At 34.4% G+C, this 21,356-nt stretch overlaps 1 protein-coding gene across 2 annotated transcripts in view; it reads left to right on the plus strand.

Moving 5' to 3' along the window:
* Positions 1 to 21,356, plus strand: part of CRYL1 (crystallin lambda 1) — a 175,911-nt gene that overhangs the window by 121,422 nt on the left and 33,133 nt on the right. For both annotated transcript variants that reach the window (XM_031960823.1, XM_031960824.1), the window contains exon 5: positions 1,704 to 1,898. In XM_031960823.1, coding sequence (XP_031816683.1) covers positions 1,704 to 1,898 — 195 coding nt within the window. The remainder of the gene's footprint in view (positions 1 to 1,703; positions 1,899 to 21,356) is intronic.

Genomic DNA, 21,356 nt, shown 5'->3' on the forward strand with positions numbered 1-21,356 from the left:
TCTGACCATGTTGTCACTCCCACTTCCTCCTGCCTAGGGTGCTCCATTGTCTCTGTTATTATTGTAAGGGTCAAGTGTAAATATCTCTGGCATTTATAACTCCTTATAACCTGACCCCTCCCAACCTTCTTGACTTCTTACACTTTGCTTTCCTTCATTCTTCTATGCTATAAATACACTGGCCTACATGTAGTTCCTCAAATTGGACACTACCCCCTTCCATCCTTGTACCTTTATCCTGGTGGTCCTCCAGGCATGGAGTGTTTCGCTCCTTCACCTTGTTTCTTAGATTCCCTGGCTTCCTTCAAGAGATAATTTTAAGCTCCCATCTCTCCAGATAGATAACCTTGGACAAGCCACTGAACCCTGTTTGCCTCAGTTTCTTACCTATAAAATAGGGATAATAATAGTATCTATCTCCCAGGGTTGTTGTGAGGAATAAATGAGATAATATTTGTAAAGCACATAGTGAAATGTTTGGCACATGATAGATGTTATATAAATGTTTATTCTCTTTTCCTCCTCCCTCTTCTTATAAGTAGAGTTTAATTGTAGTTTATGTGGAAATATTTAAGGCTAGAAAGTGATGTTAAAGGTTAAGATAATGAAAACCGAGGAGAATGGGTAGAGAAATTGAAAAGAAATAATGATAAGTTATAGTAGTAATATAAATAGAAGATATTTGTTGGTAAGTTTTTAGTTTATAGTTGGGGAGGAAGAAAAGAAAGTCCAGAGTAGCAAGAATATGGAATTAACAAAAGAAGTTGTGAGATTGGAAGGAAATATACACTTACAAATGGAAACAAACTCATAAAGTTTGGGCAAGATATCAGAAGGCCCCATTAGTGAAAGGAATTGGGGAATCACAACTCTAGATATGCCTAATTCTATGAGATAGAGCACTCAGTGAATTTGTAATCAGAAGCTCTGGCTGTTCCACTTAACAGTAGGATGACTTTGGATTTAGTTAAAATGCATTCTCTCTGCCTCAGTTTTTTTAATCTGCAAATGAGACTATTATCTGGACTATGTACTTCAAACATTACTTATCAGACTTGTATGAGATAATGTGAAAGTACTTTGTAATTATAGTTTTATAAAAATGGAAACTATTAGGTTAGTTGTCAAAACACTAAATTCTGTCCTCTAGATATTGTAGCTGCTAAGGACATTTCAACCTTTATTAATTAATTTGTTTCTTAGCTTGCCATTGGCTTCTTCTTTTTTTTAATTATAAAATGTTTATTATCCAGAAGAAACTCAAGGATATATATATATATATATATATATATATATATATATATATATATATATATATACATATATATATTAATAATTATAACTTTTTATTGACACAACCCATGCCTGGGTAATTTTTTACATTATCCCTTGAACTCACTTCTGTTCTGATTTTTCCCCTCCCTCCCTCCACCCCCTCTCCCAGATGGCAAGCAGTCCTATACATGTTAAATATGTCACAGTATATTCTAGATACAATATATGAGTGTAGCCATTGACTTCTAATGCTAAAGAAACCATTCTTTTTCAACTGAGAGAAATTCCCACTGTTACTGAATTAATGTTATTATTGAAGATTAGTTTTTCTTTTTGTGCTTTAAAAAGAGAGCAAGAAAGCTGTATTCTATGCTTCTAAAACACTTTTTCTGACTTTCTGTTTCTTGTTATTTTTTTCTTTTGTCAAGGTAAATCCACCATATTATGTCCCTTTGGTTGAATTGGTCCCACATCCAGAGACAGATCCTTCAACAATGGAGAGAACCTATGCTATTATGAAGAAAATTGGGCAGTCACCTGTCAAAATAAAGAAGGAGATTGATGGATTTATTCTTAATCGACTCCAGTATGCCATCATCAGTGAAGCCTGGAGGCTTGTTGACGTATGTTTGCTTTTTCTAAACTTTTTTTGAGCTTTTGCACAGATATAATAGAAATAGGTGACTTTTTGTGAAAATGCCACATATTCACCTAATTTACCAGATTTCGATGGGCTGGGGATGGGTCATAAGGTGGTACCCATGAAATGGGAAGCTATAAAAACTTGAAACAGACACCAAAAAAAAAAATCAAGAATAGAAAATGTTTAAGCACTGAGAGCAGTCATATCCACATAATGCAGTTGCTTATTGAGCTTAAGAGAGAAAATTTAGATGATTGGAAAGTCAGAAACAGTTCTATTATTTGTCAAGTTTGCTATCATTTTCAGTTTCATTCAGGAAGCTATTGGCTATTTTTTCTCTTGGGTTCAGTCAAAAGGTAATGAAAAGAAAATTGAAGTTAGAAAACTACTAATGTTTCAGGAATTCCTCTCCAAAGTAAATTGTTATTTGATATTTGGATATAATGACAGATTTCCTCTTTCTCTTTCATACCATTCCCTCATAATTATCTGTTTGTAAGATTCTAAATTTTCCCATTGCTTCAGTCCTGGCCACAGAGAATTATAACTTTTCAGAAGAAATAGATAAATTATATTGTATCTGGAGCTAACATTCATTTCCTAAAAAGAAACTCATTTATTTTTAGTCATTTATAAAAAATGAATGAAAAAGGAAATTGGCATCTTAAGGTTGTTAATATGATGTGTGTACCTCAGTAATATTAGTAAACATTCTCCTCAGATTGTTTTTTAAAATATTTTTCCCTTGTGAATATCAAAGAAACATGAGTTTGGCCATGATAATAAGTCATTTGTGACAGGGCTGTAACTAGAAGCAAATTACTTAAAGCACACTCTCAGTTCTGTTGCAGAAGTTATCAAATATCCTAAGACCACATATAGTTGACACTAAGAGATGGTAATATAGGATAGTATTCACCTGGATGCCACTATAGGTAGAGGAAGTTGGCATCTGGGAGTTTCCTTTTTTTTTTTTTAATTCTTTTAATTTTCAAAATATATGCAAAAAGAGTTTTCAACATTAACACTGTAAAATCTTGCATTACAAATTTTCCTCCTTCCCTTTCTCCTACCCCCTTCTCCATTTGACAAGCAATCCAATATGTGTTAAACATGTGTAATTCTTCTATACGTATTTCCACATTTTGCACAAGAAAAATCAGATCAAAAAGGGAAAAATGATAAAGAAAACAAAAAGCAACCAAACAACAACAAAAAAATGAAAATAACATGTTGTGATCCTCATTCAGTCCCCATAGTTCTCTTTCTGGGTGCAAATGGCTCTCTCTATCACAATTCTATTGGAATTAGCCTGAATCATCTCACAATTGAAAAGAACTATGTTCATCAGAATTGATCATCACATGATCTTGTTGCTGTGTACAATTGTCTTTTGGTTCTACTCATTTCACTTAGTATCAATTCATCTCCAGGCCTTTCTGAAATCATCCTGCTGGTCATTTCTTACAGAACAATAATATTCCATAACATTCATATACTATAACTTATTTAGTCATTCCCTAACCGAAGGGCAGCCACTCAAGTTTCTAGTTCTTTGCCACTAGAACAGGTGCTGCTACACACATTTTTATACATGTGGGTCCTTTTTCATTTTTTATAATCTCTTTAGGATACAGACCCAGAAGAAGCACTGCTGGATCAAAGGATATGTACAGTTTTATAGCACTTTGGGTATAGTTCCAAAATGCTCTCCAGGGGTGGTCACAACTCCACCAAAAATGTGTTAGTGTGGGAGCTTCCTTTTTAAAAACATTATTAGAACTCACAGTGGCCATAAAACCATCCTTGGAGACGGGAAAATAAGGGTTATTAACACATACTGTCATGATCCTGGATAAGTCAACTTAAGACTTCAAGTTTCAGAGCAGGTGCTGACCTACATTAACAGAAGGAGTTTCAAATATTTATAGCAGCCCTTCTTGTGGTGACAAATTAGTGAAAATTGAGGGGATGCCATCAGTTGGGGAATGATTAAACAAGCTTTTGATATATCAATGGAACGGAATGCTATTGTACAATAAAAAATGATGAAAAGGAAGATTTCAGAAAAGCCTGGAAAAATTTGTATGAACTGATGCAAAGTAAAATGAGCAGAACCAGAAATACACTGTCAGCAATATTGCGTGATGATCAGCTGTGAATGACTCAGCTTTTCTCAGCAACACAATGATCTAAGAGAAGTACAAAGGACTAATGAAGGAAAATGCTACCCATATCCAAATAAAGAACTGATGGACTCTGAATGCAGATCAAAGCATATTTTTTTCATTTACTTTATTCTTTCTCATGTTTTTTTTCTTTTAATCTGTTTCTTCTTTCACAACTGTGACTAATATTGAAATATGTTCAACACAATAACACATGTATACAACTGTCTACTATTTTTGGAAGAGGGGAAGGGAAGGAAAATAATTGGAAATCAAAATCTTGTAAAAATGAATGCTAAAAGGAGCAGCTAGTTGGTATAGTTGCTAGAGCACCAACTCTGAAGTCAGGAGGTCCTGACTCCTTGCCTCAGGCACTTAACACTTCCTGGCTGTGTGACCCTGGATGAGTCACTTAAATTCAATTGCCTCAGGCAAAAAAAAAATGCTAAAAATTTTCTTGACATGTAACTGGGGAAAAATGCTTTAAAAAATAGAGGGTATTAGTGAAATCACAGGGCTAAACAAAAAAGAAATCTTACTAAGTTGTATTAATCACAGTTGTTTTTATGCTACTGAAGGACTGAAAGTTCTGCCAGTACCATCCTAAATTTCAGTGCCCTGAGATAAAACTGTAGTAACTCTGCCCTTTTATTCTTAAGCTTAGAAAGTCAGCAAATCTACAGGCTTCCTCTTTCTCTGTATCCCCCTTCCTCTTCTTTTTCTTATTTCCCCCCCTGGTGTGTACCTCAGTTGGGATCCAATATGTTGGACTGACTTAAACATGAACGAGGTAGTTAATCTTTAAGGTAGATCTGCTTATCCATTTGGGAAGGATCCTGAACTGGGGATATGTGGAGATGAATTCTTTTTAGGTAACATTGCTGACTCACCATGCTATCCTGATTCAACTTCCCTCTATATAAAGTAAGATAATAACAATCCACTAATCTAATCTAGAGCCCAGGAGCATGGCAAAGTGAGGTAATGTATAGGAATATAAGGTATCATATTATTTGGGAGAATGTATTGTATTAGCATTTTCAGCTCTCTTAAACATTTAGATTATCCTACAGATCATGCTACAATTCACTGCTTTGTGTCTTAGATATTTATTCCATATTCAAGCCAGGAAACAGGAAGTAAAAGTAGATGTAGCCAAAGAATGTATGTGATGTTCCAATTCTTGTTTCTGGCCTTTGATCAAATTATTATTATTAATTTTTTTTTTACAAGTCCTCTAGTTTTCTACTTACCAGGAATTACTTGTCCCTACCCTACCTCACTACCACTTCAATGTGGCAACCTTGTATCATATACAATAAAGGAGAGATTATTGAGATAATTCTGAACTTTCCTTTTCTGAGCCAGAGGCCCTTTCGGCATTCTGGTTGTCTTTGACATTATCAAGGACATTTCATTACCCTATCAGTGTTTTCTAGGGCATTAATAAACAAAACCAAAAAGTTCTCATTGAGAAAAAATGATTCTACAGATATTTAAAATGCTTATCCTCATCTAGAACTAATTAAATTAACAAAATAAAATTACATTGTACGTGTGTGTGTGTGTGTGTGTGTGTGTGTATGGGAATTATTGTGGCTTAAAAACTAAGAAAATCAACCTGAACTTTTTTTGAGGAAGGTTAATATGTGCAGCAACAGAACTATTTTCTTTTCAAGATTTCAAGGTAAAAAGGAAAGTATCATATTTCAGTTTTGTGATCACTACTTTTCTGACTTTTCTTCTTTCTCCTATTCCCTTATTGTTAAAGGATTCTATTCTCAATTTCCTCTCATTGTCTCATTCTATACTCCCTCATGCCTTATGCCCAAGGCTTCAATAATTTGTAGAACATAGCTATACACTTAAGATTCATTTTATAAATGCATATTGCTTCCCCCTATACTCCTTTCCTTCTCCTTATAAATATCGCTCACATCTTTATCTTGAACATTATTTTCCTTTTTGAGTTCCAGATAATATTTCAGTTTCCCAGATATCCTGTTAACACCTCAACTCTAGGGTATACAAAGTGAAACTCTTCATTTTTTTCCCCAGTAATCCCTTTTCCTGCTCTTCTTCCTCTTGATTTCCTTATCTCTATCCATGGCACAATCTTCCTAACCACAAAACCTTGGAGGCATTTTTTATTTCTCCCTGCTTCTTCCTGCCTGTTACAGTCATTCTCTAAGATGCAACTTTGTTGAACCTCAGGTTCTTCATCTATTAATGAAGGGGTTGGATTAGATATTCTCTGAAGTTTCTTTTGTCTCTAGATCTATGATTCTATGTTTTTTCATTATATCCCTTGAACTTGTGCTCCTGTCATTCTCCACACCATCGCCCTAGTGTAAGTAGACCCTCATTACCTCTTTTCTGGTTTTTCAGTAGATCCCTAAATGTTTATGGATAGATACATTAGTTTATTTTTCTACCTTTAGATTTTTTTTTTTACTCTTATCTGGCCTTTATAGCTCTACCTATTCCTACAGCAAGCACTTACTAAGTGCTTACTTTGTACTAAGCACCATGCAAAATATTGCGGTTATGAAGAGAAAAATGAAACTATTCCTGCCCTCAAGGAGCTTGCTTTAGGCCAGGAGAAATAGCATGTACACAGATAGGTCAATACAAAATATATGTAAACTAAAAACAAGGAATTGTGTTCAAAGAAGGCAATATCAACCCAGGAGGATCAGAAAACTTCATGTATGGATGTTGAGCTGGACTTTAAAGGTAGCTAAAGACCTGAGAGGTAGAAATGAGGAAAAGAGAGCTTTCTATGCCTGAGAGACAGATGTGCAAAGGTATGATGGCAAGAGATAGAAAATATTATATATGAGAAACTTGTAAGTAGGACAGTTTGGATAGGTCATAGAGTGTAAGGGGGAATAATATGCAAATCAATCAGGAAAGGTAGTTTGGAGACAGATTATGAAAGACTTTGAAAATTAAATAGGGGAGTTTGTATGTTACTGACAAAGCTGCATTTAAGGAAGGCAAAATTGGCATCCCCCTATGATGTGAGATAGAAATTGCAGCATGAGTCACTTTTTAATCTTACACATAATTTTTAATGCCAGAATATCCTGCTCTCCTTGGCAAGCAGGTATTTATTTTTAATATGTTACCTGTGTTTTGTGAACAAGCATATATTTAGAGTTGGAAGTGAACTTAGATGCATATCATATAATCCATCTTATAGATGAATAAAGTAAGACTCAAAGAAATGAACTGATTTTCCCAAAAGGAACAGAGCCAACTTTTGATCCCAACTTTTGATCAGATGTGCTGATCCTGAATTTTTTCAATTTTAAAATACATTTATTATAAAATATATAAAATACTGTACAGATCTAATACTTTCTCTCACAGTACAATATGACAATCAAGTCTCTGGTTCTCCATTAGTTATAGATACACATGCTGTAATTTTCCAATTTTTTCTAGAACATACAAATATTTTGTCCTGTCATGAATGCCATATTGATTTTTTTTTGAAATTTAACTGATCGTATCAATAACTTCCTAAAAAATAACATCCAGATTCCTTATTTTAGCATTTAAAAACTCTTTTAATTTAGTTCCAACCTGCTTTTCCAGCTTGATCTCTTACTATTGCCCTTTACAGGTTAAGTCCCTATTGGCTAGGGTGTGACTTTCACAAGTCATTTCATGCATCTGAGGTTCAAATATATTTCATGTACCCCAATAATAGGAGTGGATGGACTAGTGATGTCTGCAGTACCTTCCTTCTTTGGATTGTATTAGCTTTCAGGGACTTGTAGGATACAAGTCCTTTTGAAAACAGGGTGGGTTGGATAGATTCTGAGATAGTCTGTCAAAGGGCAACCACCTCTACAGGTTCTTTCATTTGCTTTTCTCCTTGCCTTTTAATGTGTCAGTATGCTCAGAGGGACAGGAGATGTAAAAGATTTTGCTAAAGTAGGATTGAAAGCAGTTGACAACTGATAGTATTTGACACAGTAGGTGCTTTATTGAATTGAACTAAAAAGATGTGTAGAATAAAAGAGAGAGACAACTCAGCAGTTTGAAGCCTGGGTTAACCATTAGGCTTTTGATGGCATGATATTGGTGCCATAAATAGAAGGAAAGAAGTTACAGGAGGAGCATGAATTAAGGGGAAACTGAGGAATTCACTTTTGGATCTGTTGAATCTGATGGCTTTAAGTAAATGAACTTTTCCTTGTGCTTTTTCTGCTGCTTGGAATGCCCTTCCTTTCCAAGTTCCATTCACCCAATTTCTCCCTATACTTCAATTGTGTCCTTCCTGTACTTCTAACCCAAATATCCCTTTCTTCATGAAATTTTTTCCTCCTCCATCCACGTGATGGTGATCTCCTTTGAACCCCTATAGCTTTTTATGCCTCTTACTACTTATTCATGTTCCAGCTTATCATTTTGGTTATTTTGTACATCTTCTCTCCCACTAGACTACAAACTCTAATAGAGCAGGAACCTTATAATAGAATTCTTTAGAAGTCTCAAACCACTAAGAACAGTATCTTGAATATAAAGACATTCTGTATATATTTTTGTTGTTGAATGGATTCATTCATGCATGTGTATATATGTAAATGGTATCAGGTTGCTTTGGGGAAGGTTAAATAATCTTCTTGACAGTATTTTTGCCTTCTTTTTTGACACTGTTGTATAAATCTTGTTTTCTTTTGGCTATTTCAAGCCAGACTGGATCATTGATTTGTTCTTTCTTTTTCTGACAGTTCAGTGTGAGAGTATAGGCAGGAATAAGACAGGATTGATGGCAGGAGTGATAACATATAGTTGTTTGTCTATATCTCCCTTAGTTTATCTCACTTCACCTTGGTCTGGTGAGTTGTGTTATAGATTCAAAGCAATTCAACAAATGTTTATTGAGTCTTCACCATGTGGAAAGTATTGTTCTAGGTACTAAGAATACAAACCACAGGGAGGTTACAATATAATTGGGGGATTTGACTTATTTACAAATAGAGATACAGAGTAGGCTATGATATAAGCAAAGGCATGTATGTGTGTGTATGGAGGGAGGGGGCCTCTCACCAACATATTCTAAAAAATTGAGAGTGGAGAGAGCATCTGATGAAAATGCTCCATAGAAGAAGTAAAACCTGATCCTTGAAGAAAGAGAACTATTGTTTCAGTGTAGAACTGACCATTTCACTCATTTACTCAAGAAATTTTAGTGGTTCTTTGCCTCTAAAATAAAACATAAACTCCTCTGTCATTAAAGCCCTTCACAGTCTGTCTTAAGCTTTATTTTCCAGGCTGATTATATATTCTTCTTTTTCACTCCAACCAGAATCAGCTAGTCCAACTGCCCCTGATATTACAAACGATGAAAATGAGTCTTAGGGAAGTGAGTCTTTTAAGAAAAATGTCAATTTCCAGATTATTTTTGGTGAACTTTTTGTACCATGTGGACTTTGCCCAAAAGCACCCTAGTTGATTAGCTGAAGACAGCAAATGTTTAAGCTTGAAGAAAAAAATAAGGGAAGAACAATATGATTCCTTCCTCCTATTGTGATGTCACAGAGATAAAAAGTAGATAATAATCAGACAATTTACTGTCCTTTGAACCCGATGTTCTGTCTTTGTCTTTACACGGGCTGTTCCCTATACACAGAAGATTCTTGCTTCTCTCCTTGACTTCTTAGAACCCTGTGAACCTTTAAGATTCAGCTCTTGGGCATTTATAAAGTGCCTACTATATGCCAGACATTGTGTTAGATGCTGTTATTTCAGAAACAAAAAAGGCCTTAAGATACATCTATTCTGTTAGAAAAACAACTTATATGCAGATAAACAAATTCAAAATATAAGCAAAGTAAATACAAAATAATTGAGGTGTATGACACATTTTCAGGGATTTTTAACCTTTTTGTGTGCCACAGTCCCTTTTGACAGCTTGATGAAGCTTGTATCTTTTCAGAATAATATTATTAAATTCATAAAATACAGAAGATTGCAAAGGAAACCCATCAATGTGCAATATAGTCTATAGACAGAAAGATTATGAGTATGTGTAATCTGTAGTTGGTCTAATAAATGCAAAAGTTTCAAAGTAGATATAAATATAATTGATATTTCAAGATATTTGCAACAACTATACTGTCTTATGAAAATTTCTGTGATTTCTCTTGATGACAGTCATAGGTACTGTTAATGCTACTGTGGTTTGTTGCTTCCATTTGCAATGAAAGGAAATACTAATTTTTAGTTAGAGGTGAATGAAAATAAAGATAATTTTTTTCCCATTTAAGGTCATGGACTCCCTGAAATTTATCCACAAACTCTTTGGGAATCTATGGATTCCAGGATTGAGGACCTCTGCTTAGTAATTGAGGGCATCAAGATAGATTTCATGGAGGAAGAAAATGGGATTTTCTGCATGAATTTTTTGAAATGAATGCATATTGCTTGCCTATTTGTTATCTTTATCCATTTCAAATTGTTAACAATATGATGTAACAGAATACATCGCTGTGTTTACCAGATAGCCACTGCAAGCTCTGAAGTTCTTTGTGAGAAAACCCCAAGTACGTGCTTAGGCACCATAGTCCATAATAGGGTTGGGTGGATGACAAACTTCCAGGTCATCATTTGAGATTACTTACAATTTTGTGTTCCATAGAGATGATTAACACCAAGAATTCTGGGCACTGGGCTAAGCACTTTTTCTCTGATGTTTTACAGCCTTTGGAAGTGAGATCTTCTCAAGCAAAACCCTTGCAAATTTTTGGTCCCTAAATTAAGCAAAATAATTTTAGACAGAATCATTCACATTTATTGATGCTTGAGGGTGTTCCATGTTCTTTACCACAAATAAATCTTTTAAGCATAATATGGTTATGCTTAATAATAATAATCATTAATAATTAATAATATTACATTATATATAATATTAATAAAATTAATAATAGTAAATAGTGGTTTTCTGTACAATCTGAGGAAAGTACACGAATAACATTTGCCTCACAATACCTCTGGTTGATTACAGATTGAAACTGTCTCAGATGAGACAAAATAGAGGCAGTTCTGCTAGAATGAATAGGGTTTTTGCAAATTTCATTTAGAAAATAAAAAAGAATCCTTTGTTTGCATCATTAAAGACAGTTTACACAATAAATTTCTGGTTTTATATTTCTGATTCAGGTAGGGTCAGTGAAAGCATAACTTTCATATGACTTTTTATGTTTTTTTTCTCCTGAAATTGCCAAAAAATATATGTGCTTAGGGATTACCATAGCTGGGCATTGATTGTCTATTTGGAGCTAGGCACAAAGGAGAAACTCTAGGAAGAAATGAACTTTCTTCTCTCTGAGCATATAACTTTTATTCTCTCAGATGCAAAGGGAAGTGGAGTTCAGAGAAGATTGTTTCTAAGCTAGGAAAGAGATAAAACAGTAGGAATGAGATAGTGAATCTTGGTTTCTACTGTCATGTTTTTTCAAAGAGCCAAATATTTTTTTTGTGATTTAAGTTTGGGTTCAGAATGGAGGTTTATTATTTTTTATGACATTTTGGCGATGCTGCATACCAAGCCTGGGAAGTAACTACTGTTACTTGCTCTTTTAACTGAACATCCATTTTCCCAAACTGGGTTCAATTGCTGGGTAAGATAACCCTGCCCACTGGGGCCTCATGCCAAGAAATTTTGAGAAGAGATTCTTAAGGCATTAGCACATCAAAGGAAGTAGTGGTGTGATGACATGTCCTTTACCATTAAAAAAAGTTGAGTTTGTATTTGTAGGAGAATTCTCTGACAGTAGAGTTATAGTAAGTGGGTGGTGATAATTTAAATGAATCATAAGAAAGCAAATTAAAGCTGTCAACACATTTTCTGCCCAAATCTATGCGTCAGTGATGGAGAAATTGAGGGATGTTGCTTTCTTCTGATGTTTCCAATCCTTATGAAATGATGTAATATCAAATCTAAGCCCCCAAAGTCTTTGACTCTTTAACTTCAGAAACCCCAGGTTTTTGATCCTTTGGTTTGGGAAGACTGTGACCCATTTGACTCATTATTTTTTAATATTAGGACCTTGTCTCTGTATTTGGAATAAGGTTCCATCTTTTGCATAGATAAAACTGTTCCCCTTTATCAAAATGCATGCCCTATTAGTCATCACAAACAAAACAAAAGAGCAAAATAGGTCAGACAGAAGATTTGGGTAGTGAGCTCAGTCATAGATTTTTATCAAATGAGAAGAAAAATGTGTGGAAATAATGGTGTGGAAACTGAACACATATGTGTGTGTGTGTGTGTGTGTGTGTGTGTATAAGGATGTGTGTGTATATGCATGCATGTATATATATATATATATATATATATATGAAGTTATTGATAAAGCCCAACATTTTTCCTACCCCCTTGAGATCTTTCCCCGAGCAATACATAAATATTAGAAATAAAGTGTTAGAAAAAGTCTATAGAGAACTTGACAAGATCTCCCAAATCAAATCAATATGTATTCTGATATTTAGTGACTTCAATGCAAAGATAAGAAAAGTGAAATTGAGCAAGTTCAAGTTTCCAGAATATACATATTCATATGTGTGCATATATATCTCTGTGTGTGTGTTTTCCAGAAGAAAAAGAGAGGCCAAAGGTTCGTAAAATGCACAAAAACTTAATATCTCTTAGTCATTAATACTTTGTTAGAGGAAAGAACTGGTAGGCTCTGGACAAGATGAATACCAAATAACACCATAGAGGTGTGAGTTATTTTTCTATTAGTGTTAGAAAATCTTCCAGTACAATGTTCTAGCTAAAGTTGAAAGTAGCCAACCTTTCTCAGATTGGAAAACTGTTACAAAGAGGTGTTGATGGGTTAAGGAATGGTATAAAAATGAATCTTCAGTCATGAAACTCTTTCCTATCTAGTATGCACAGTACACAAGTATGTATAGCCTTGCCACAGCTTCTCTCATGATATCCTGTTCTGAATGCCTTTTATGATTCATTGGAAAGTGTCATACCTTAGCAGCCTAAATGGACTACCATAAATGGAAAGAGTTATCCAGGCTAAGGACTGGATTTAAACTGAAATCCTAAGGAGGAGTAAATATAGAGAAATTTTCCTTTTGTCTACCATCAGAAAATAAATATCAACCTTCTTGGTCCTGACAACAAACTTTAAGAAAAAAAGATGCTTTTTTTTTTTTTTCAGAATCCAGCTATTCAGAAGCTATTAAAGAAGAAATCACTCAGTAGCAGACATAGGGTCAATTAATAGTAGTTTCTGAAATGGATTAAGTTCATGATATCTAATGCTTCTTTCTTTTGAATTCTGTATCTCACATTCTAACATTAATTCATAGAGCTGGAGGAGAATCAAATATTATTAATTTAAGGTAGTTGGATAGTAATCATGTCAAAAGAAGATATAAAATGCTAGAATTCAAAAACTAGATAAGATTGGACCAAAAAAAGAGAGATTATTAAGTCTGGATTTGGACTACCAAAGCAATACCTGTAACTAAAGACTAGATTGAAATGCAAATATTTTGAAATCACAGCCCAGTTTAAGTCAACAAGTAAACACATATTTATTAAGAGTTTACTATTGTTCGATAGTGTGACTATATTACTAGCAGAAAAGAAATGATCCCTAACCTCAAGAAGTTTATATTCTATTTGGGGAACACAGCATATAATTGGGAAATGAAAATCTGGGGAGTAGGATGGGAAGCTTACACACGTGAAAACATGGAGAATTTAGGAGGGTGAAGAATGGAGGAGACGAGTTTAGGAATGAGCATGGATCTGGCTTGGCATTTTCTCAAAATAGAGGTTTTGAGAGTAATTTAACAGAGAAATAGACTGGAGGGAATCTTCCAAAGTGAAAAGACTAGAGATGGAGGTGAATGGAAAAGACTGGGGAATTAGGAGGAAAGATAGTAAAGAAATGAAGAAGTGATCATGACCATGAGGCTGGCCTGGGAAATTTCTCAAAATGAATGCTCTGTACAAGTGTGGGTTGTTACTATTAATCACTCAATTAGCTTTCTTCCCATCCTCCTTTATTTTTCCCTTCCCTTTCCCTCCCACAGTTTCCTCCTTTGTAGGACAAGGTACTATTATCTTCCATTGAGCTCCACAGTGCTTCTGTACAAAGCATCCAATTGTGACTCAGTACTAGGGGGTTTGGTGGGAATCTTCAGATCAATTTTTCCATTTTGTATAACATTTTAGTTAATTCTTACTTTGTGGCAAAAGAGGCTGCTTTTCTTCTGTTTTTCATAATAAACTATATACATGTCAGGGTGCTTGGTATCTTGACCTCTCCATAAATATATAGGTAGATGCAGGTATTTATTAGCTTCTCAAAAGCTAATAAACAAAATAAACATTTTGCCTGCCAATTGTTTAGAGACCTAATATCAAGAAGAAACATAGGATCAAAGTGAAGCCAGAGGAAAGAGACAACATTTGTTTCAGTCATACAAAGCCAAATCAGAGAAAGGACTTTCTGCAAGTGGCTCTGCAGTGGCCTTGGAGCTTGAGGTATTTAAAGCTGGAAGAGATAAAGCATGAAAAAGCTTGTTCAGGGCAGTCTTTTACAGATAGTAGGAAGGTGAGGTTATTTTAGAAGTTTTTCTGTTATTAGATAAGTGTTTGAAATAATATGGACTCCACCTCTATCACTAACCTGGAATGCATCCAACAGCAAAATGCTAAGGGAGAAGAAGGAAAAGAGACAATGAGAACATTGCCCATATCTAGTCACATGAATATTTTAAAATAAAACATATAGGATTACTAAGGAAATCATTTATATTGAAATATGGTTATCAAAATCTTTAAAAAGCAAGTTTATTGTGCCTTCAGCTTAAGAAACCCTGCTTGAAAATTTTATTTAAAAAATAAACACAATCCTCAATCCTTTAGACAAGTATAGATATAGGTTAATTAATTGTTCTTGAAAAGTATAAATATAAAAGGCTTAAAAAATATTATGACAAAGATGGTACTCATAGGTTAGTTTTGTGTATTCTTCCCCTCAGAACCACTCTGTGCCTCATTTTTTTCCTCAGGAATATTGCCATTTAGGTTTTGTTGAGTCTTTTCTGTCAACCCTCATCATTTATTATAGCAGAAGAGCTGTAGGTAATTTATAGCCCCATATTCTTTGTCCTCCAGTTAAAATAGCTTCTTTTTCTAGCCAAGATGTCTACATAAATGATTGGAGACAGGTAATTTTCTTTTCACTTCTTCACTGTAGCAAAATTAAATAAAGCAAACCCTTAAAAACAGCACCAGAATGAATAACATTCAAGGAATTCAATGAACAACTTTACTGAATGACTTTTACTACCCCAGAACTCTGCAAAAAAAAATTAAAAACTCACAAGTAATGTGAATAGGGACTCATTCAGTCACACAAGATGGTAGTCTCCTATGACACAAGAGAATATCTAAAGCTATGGTTTTGGAGAGCCCGCAAGATTTTGTATCATAAGGCAACATAATAATAATCAGCTGTGATGGATTTGGCTCTTTTCAACCATGAGGTGATTCAAGCCAACTGCAATAGATTTGTGATTGGAGAGAGCCATCTGCATTCAGAGAGAGGACTGCAGGGACTGAATGTGGATCATAACATAATATTTTTATTGTTGTTGTTTGCTTGATTTTTTTTCTCTTTTTTTTTTTTTACCTTTTTGATCTGATTTTTCTTGTGCAGCATGATAAATGTGGAAATATGTTTAGAAGAATTGCAGAAATTTAACCTATATTGGATTACTTGCTAGGGAAGGGGGAGAGGTGGGGAAAGGGAGGGAGAAAAATTTGGAGCACAGAATTTTTCAAGGGTGAATGTTGAAAACTAGTTATCTTTGCATGTATTTTGAAAATAAAAAGTTATTATTAAAAATTTTAAAACAACAACAAGGCAACATAAATAAAGGTTTTCCCTGAGGAAGCCAATCACCCTGGGGTGGTTCTTAAAAAGTATGTATACAAAAGACCTTTTTTTTAAAAAAAACCTATGATAAAGGCTCAAGGTAATTATGAGTTGGTAACCATTTTTCCAATATAGCTGGAAACTCACAGCATGGTTATAATCATTAAATCGGGAGAGTATGCTCAGGTTTCTAGAACTCTATCCTGAGATACCATAAAGACTCCTAAAGATCTAGCTCTCTGAACCTCAGAATTTCAGGGGAATCCTCAGAAGTGGAGGAGTAAGTAAAGGAGTTCATATGCTATGGTTCGAGACCAAATAAAGTCAATCGTGCTATCCCAAAAGCCAAAAAAGAGGGTAGACTAATCCTGGCACAAAGTCCAGCACAGAAACTAAGGCTGAAGAGATGAGCAAATCCAACAAGACACAGACCACTTTAAGGAATTATAACTGATACAAAGATGTTCCAAAATCTAACATAGAAGAGGGGAATAATAGTCTAAATGTTGATTTTTTCCAAAGTACTACATGAAGAAATGAAGCAATAGATAATAAATGAAATTAAAACTTTTCAGGAAATAATTGCAAGGAGAGTAAATAGCTTAGAACAGCCCCAAATGACTGAGTGAATCAGACTCAGATTAAGATGAGGTAGTACAATGTTTAACAAAGTAAATAGAAATACAATGCGGCACAGATAGTTAATTTTTGATCTTCTTTGTCAATATGGAACTTGTAGAAATCTGTTTCAATTTCAGTTTTACATCACTGGCACATGACAAATCTTTCCCAAGTGACAGACTTACCAAAAATTAAAATAGACCAAAGAGCAATCAGTGATTCCATGAGACATTAGGAAATATTAGAACAAAATCAAAAGATTAACAAAACAACTAATTTTGAAAATAGGTTTAGGAGAAATAATGTAAAAAACCATCAGACTTCCTGAAAACTATGATTAAAAATAAAAAGCTTAAAGAATATATTTCAAGAAATTATCAATAACCCTAGATCTGCTAGAACCAAAAAGTAAAGATTTTCTACCAATCACCTCCTGAAAGAAACTTAAAAGGAAAAATCTCAGGAATCAAATAACCAAAATCCAAACCTTTCACATCAAAGAAAAAATATTGCAACCTGCCAGAAAGAAGCAGTTCAGGTATCAAGGAATTATAATTAGGAACATTTAAAATTTGGTAATCTTTTTTATAAATGAGAGGAGATCTTGGAATAGAGTGTCCTAAAGTTTAAACAAACAAACAAACAGAATATAATTCTGCAGGGGACAAAATCTGACCTTTAGTAAAATAAAATTACTTTTGAGCATTCCTTATGAATAGGACTTGGAACTTTGAAATACAAACATAAGAGTCAAGAAAACTTAGAAAAGTAATTTTAATTGAATAATTAGAATAGATTCTAATAGTGGAGAAGAAACAAATATGCCTTCAGCATCTTAATGATTTCAAAGGATATTGACTAAGTCAAATAAGAAAATCTAAAGACTTGTGGGGATAGTTTGGTTCAAATCTAAGGGTTTTAAAAGGAGAAAGAAAAGTAAAGGTGAAATGACTATAACAATATAGAAAGGAAGGAGATAGAATTTATTTTCCTTAATTTCAGTGCTTGAGAAGAAGAGTATGCAAACATGAAGGAAAAGGTTGAGGGAACAGACATCAAATGAACCTCATTTTTAACTTAACTATACAAAAGAGGGTTTAACATATAAAAATTATGCAATACATACTTTGGTATAGAAACCTACCAAGTGAAAGTAAACAAGAGTTGGGAATGGCAGTGGAAAAGGGAGTTAACTGGAAGGAAAACACCAGGGAGCAAACAGCCAAAAGCAAAACAAATTTCCTGATCTTAAAAGAGAAAAAAAGAAAACATTTGGAAATCAAGGCATTGTTTTTCAATTTGTGAGGAATTGATGAACAAATAATGATGTGTCAATATAACAAATATTGTATCATAAGAAATGACAAATGAGATGATTTTAGAGAATCCTAGTAAGTAGGAACTGATGAAGAGTGAACTGAACAAAATAAAGAAAGTTTATATGTCAACTCTTATATTGTTTGTTTTTTTAATAGTATTTTATTTTTCCAAATACATGTAAAGATAGTTTTCAACATTAATTTTTGTAAGAAATATGTTTCAAATTATTTTCAAATACATTTTCAAATGTATTTTCAAATTTGTATTTCAAATTTTCCCCTCTCTGTCGCTTACCTCTTCTCTCCCCAAGACAACAAGCAATCTGATGTTGGTCAAATACATGAAGTCCTTCTAAACATTTACATATTTATGCAAGAAAAATCATACTGAAAGGAAAAAAAAACACAAGAAGGAAAAATTTAAAACAAAAAAGGTTCTTAAATCCATATTCATTCTTCATAGTTCTCTCTCTGAATGTGATTAGCATTTTCCATCTCAAGTCTTTTGGAATTGTCTTGAATCACTGCATTGTTGAAAAGAACCAAGTCTATCACAGTTGACCATTACATAATCTTGTTGTTAATGTGTTCAATGTCCTGCTGGTTCTGCTCATTTCACTCAGCATCAGTTCATGTAAGTCTTTCCAGGCTTTTCTGAAGTTAGCTTGCTCATCATTTCTTTTAGACAATATTTTATTACATTCATTTAGCATAACTTATTCAGCCATTCTCTGACTGTTGGGCATCCACTCAATTTCCAATTCTTTGCTACTACAAAGAAAGCTGCTATAAACATTTGTTATATTGTAAAGAAAAACAATTTTGAAAGACCTTATTAAGAACTCTGTTCAAAGAAATTATGAGCAATGTCTCCAGAGGATGTAGGATAGGACATATTATCTACTTCATGAAGAAAACTGATGTGGAGAGAAACTTACATTTTTTGATCATTGCCATGGTGTGGAGTTGTTTTGTTACTATAGTTATTTTTTTCTGTTTTTCATTATTGACGAGTAAGGAAAGTTATAAATGATGATGCAAAAAGTACAGAGGAAAATAGAAGGAAGCACAGATAAGCAATACTTTTTTTTTTATTATAGCTTTTTATTTACAGGTTATATGCATGGGTAATTTTACAGCATTGACAATTGCCAAAGCTTTTGTTCCATTTTTTCCCCTCCTTCTCCCCATCCCCTCCCCCACATGGCAGGTTGACCAATACTTGTTATATATGTTAAAGTATAAATTAAATATAAGTATACATGTCCAAACAATTATTTTGCTGTACAAAAAGAATCGGACTTTGAAATACTATACTATTAACCTGAGGAGGAAATCAAAAATTCAGGTGGACAAAAATATAGGGATTGGGAATTCTATATAATAGTTCATAGTCATCTCCCAGAGTTCTTTCACTGGGTGTAGCTGGTTCAATTCATTACTTCTCTATTGCAACTGATTTGGTTCATCTCATTGCTGGAGATGGCCACGTCCATCAGAATTGATCATCATACAGTATTGTTGTTGAAGTATATAATGATCTCCTGGTCCTGCTCATTTTATTCAGCATCAGTTCATGTAAGTCTCTCCAGACCTTTCTGAAATCATCCTGCTGGTCAAGCAATACTGCTTTGAAAGTAATACGTTGAATTTATTATACATATAAAATGAGTGTATATATGCATATATATAGTTTTAAGGAATTCATAGTTTCATGCATGATCTCCTTTTCTATATTAATTGAAATAAAAAATATAAATTTTTAAATTTTAAAAGGATTGGTTTTCTCATAGCATATTGTACTTTGGAGTGATTTCCCTCTATTTTCTGTTTGCCTTTTTAGTTTTTTGGTTATACTACATGTAGAACAGTATATAGAAACTACAAAGAAGCTAATTAGGCTTATTGTCAGGGAAAAACTTCCAGCAACCAGAGCTGTCCAAATATAGAATATTCTATGCTGGGAAATTGTGGGTTCTAACTTGAAGTTTTCAGAGAAATGCCAAATGACCACTTTTGGGGCATGTTGCAGAAGGGATTCTTGTTAGGGTATGGGTCAGATTAGATGGCTCTTGATTAAAAGTTCCTTTTAACTCTGGGATTGTGTTTCTGGTTTAGCATAAGTGCTATACAATTGCCTATATGGTATTCAGCTGACATTTTCTTCTTCTTCTGGGACCAGGCCTATGTCTGTTTCTGTTGTTCAAGATATACACATTTCTTCAATACTTTGATGGATATGTTGATAGATCAATGAGCTTATCAAAGTGATTACTCCCATCAGTAATGCAGTGCATAATGCAGTCTATCTATGCTTTCTAGTCATGTGTAACTCTTATCCTGACAGGTTCATATCTTCAGTGTGCTAAGGGCCTTCCCTTAGATTTCTTGACTTTGTGAGTCCCACAATGTGCTTTGTGAGTACATGGTAGGTTTTTATTAATTCCTCTCTCACTGCATGACTGGCCCACCAGCTTTTCCAGTCATACCTCTTTTTACTGATATACTTTAGAGGTAACACCACTCAACCAAAAAACATTATTAAGTGCGTGCTATGTGCAAAGCACAGGAGTACATAGAGCAGCTAAGGTGAAGAGAGAATAGAGCACTGGACCTAGAATCAGGAAGAACTGAGTTCAAAAGTGGCCTCGGTTGTATGACTCTGGCCAAGTTGCTTAATCCTTATTTGTTTCAGTTCCTCATCAGTAAAATATACATTGGAGAAGGAAATGGTGAACTGCTCCAGCATCTTTGTCAAGAAAATCCCACAGATAAGTCCACAAGGTCACAGAGTCAGACACAATTGAACAGTAACAATGTGCCAGGCACCGTGATAAGCTCTGGGGATACCAAAAGGGGCAAAAGACAGTCCCCGACCTTAAGGAGCTTACCATCTAATGAGGGAAACAACATGAAAACTAATATATACGAAGGAAGCTGGGGTAGAATAAATAGTCAATAATTAATGGAAGACATTAGAATTAAGGGGAGAGGGGTTAGGGAAAACTTCCAGTGGAAGATGGGATTTTAATTGGGACTAAAGGAAACCAAGGAGATTAGTAGTCAGAGCAGAGGAGAGAGCATTCCAAGCATGGGAAAGAGCAAGAGAAAATACCCAGAGCTGAGATACTATTTTGTTCTTTGAACAGCCAGGTAGCCAGAGTCACTGGATCAAAAAATACACATGGGGAGTAATGTGTAAGAAGACTGGAAAAGTAGGAGTGGGCTAGATCGTGAAGGGCTTTGGATGCTGAACAGCATTTTGTATTTTGTGACTGAAGTGACCAGAGTTCATGGAATCAGGAGATGGCATGATGGGACCTGTGTTTCAGGAAAATCACTTTAGCAATTGAATGGTCAATGGATTGTGGTGGGAGAGAAGCTTAAGGCAGGCCAACCT

This window comes from Sarcophilus harrisii, chromosome 3 (assembly GCF_902635505.1).
Source record: "Sarcophilus harrisii chromosome 3, mSarHar1.11, whole genome shotgun sequence".
NCBI lineage: Eukaryota > Metazoa > Chordata > Mammalia > Dasyuromorphia > Dasyuridae > Sarcophilus > Sarcophilus harrisii.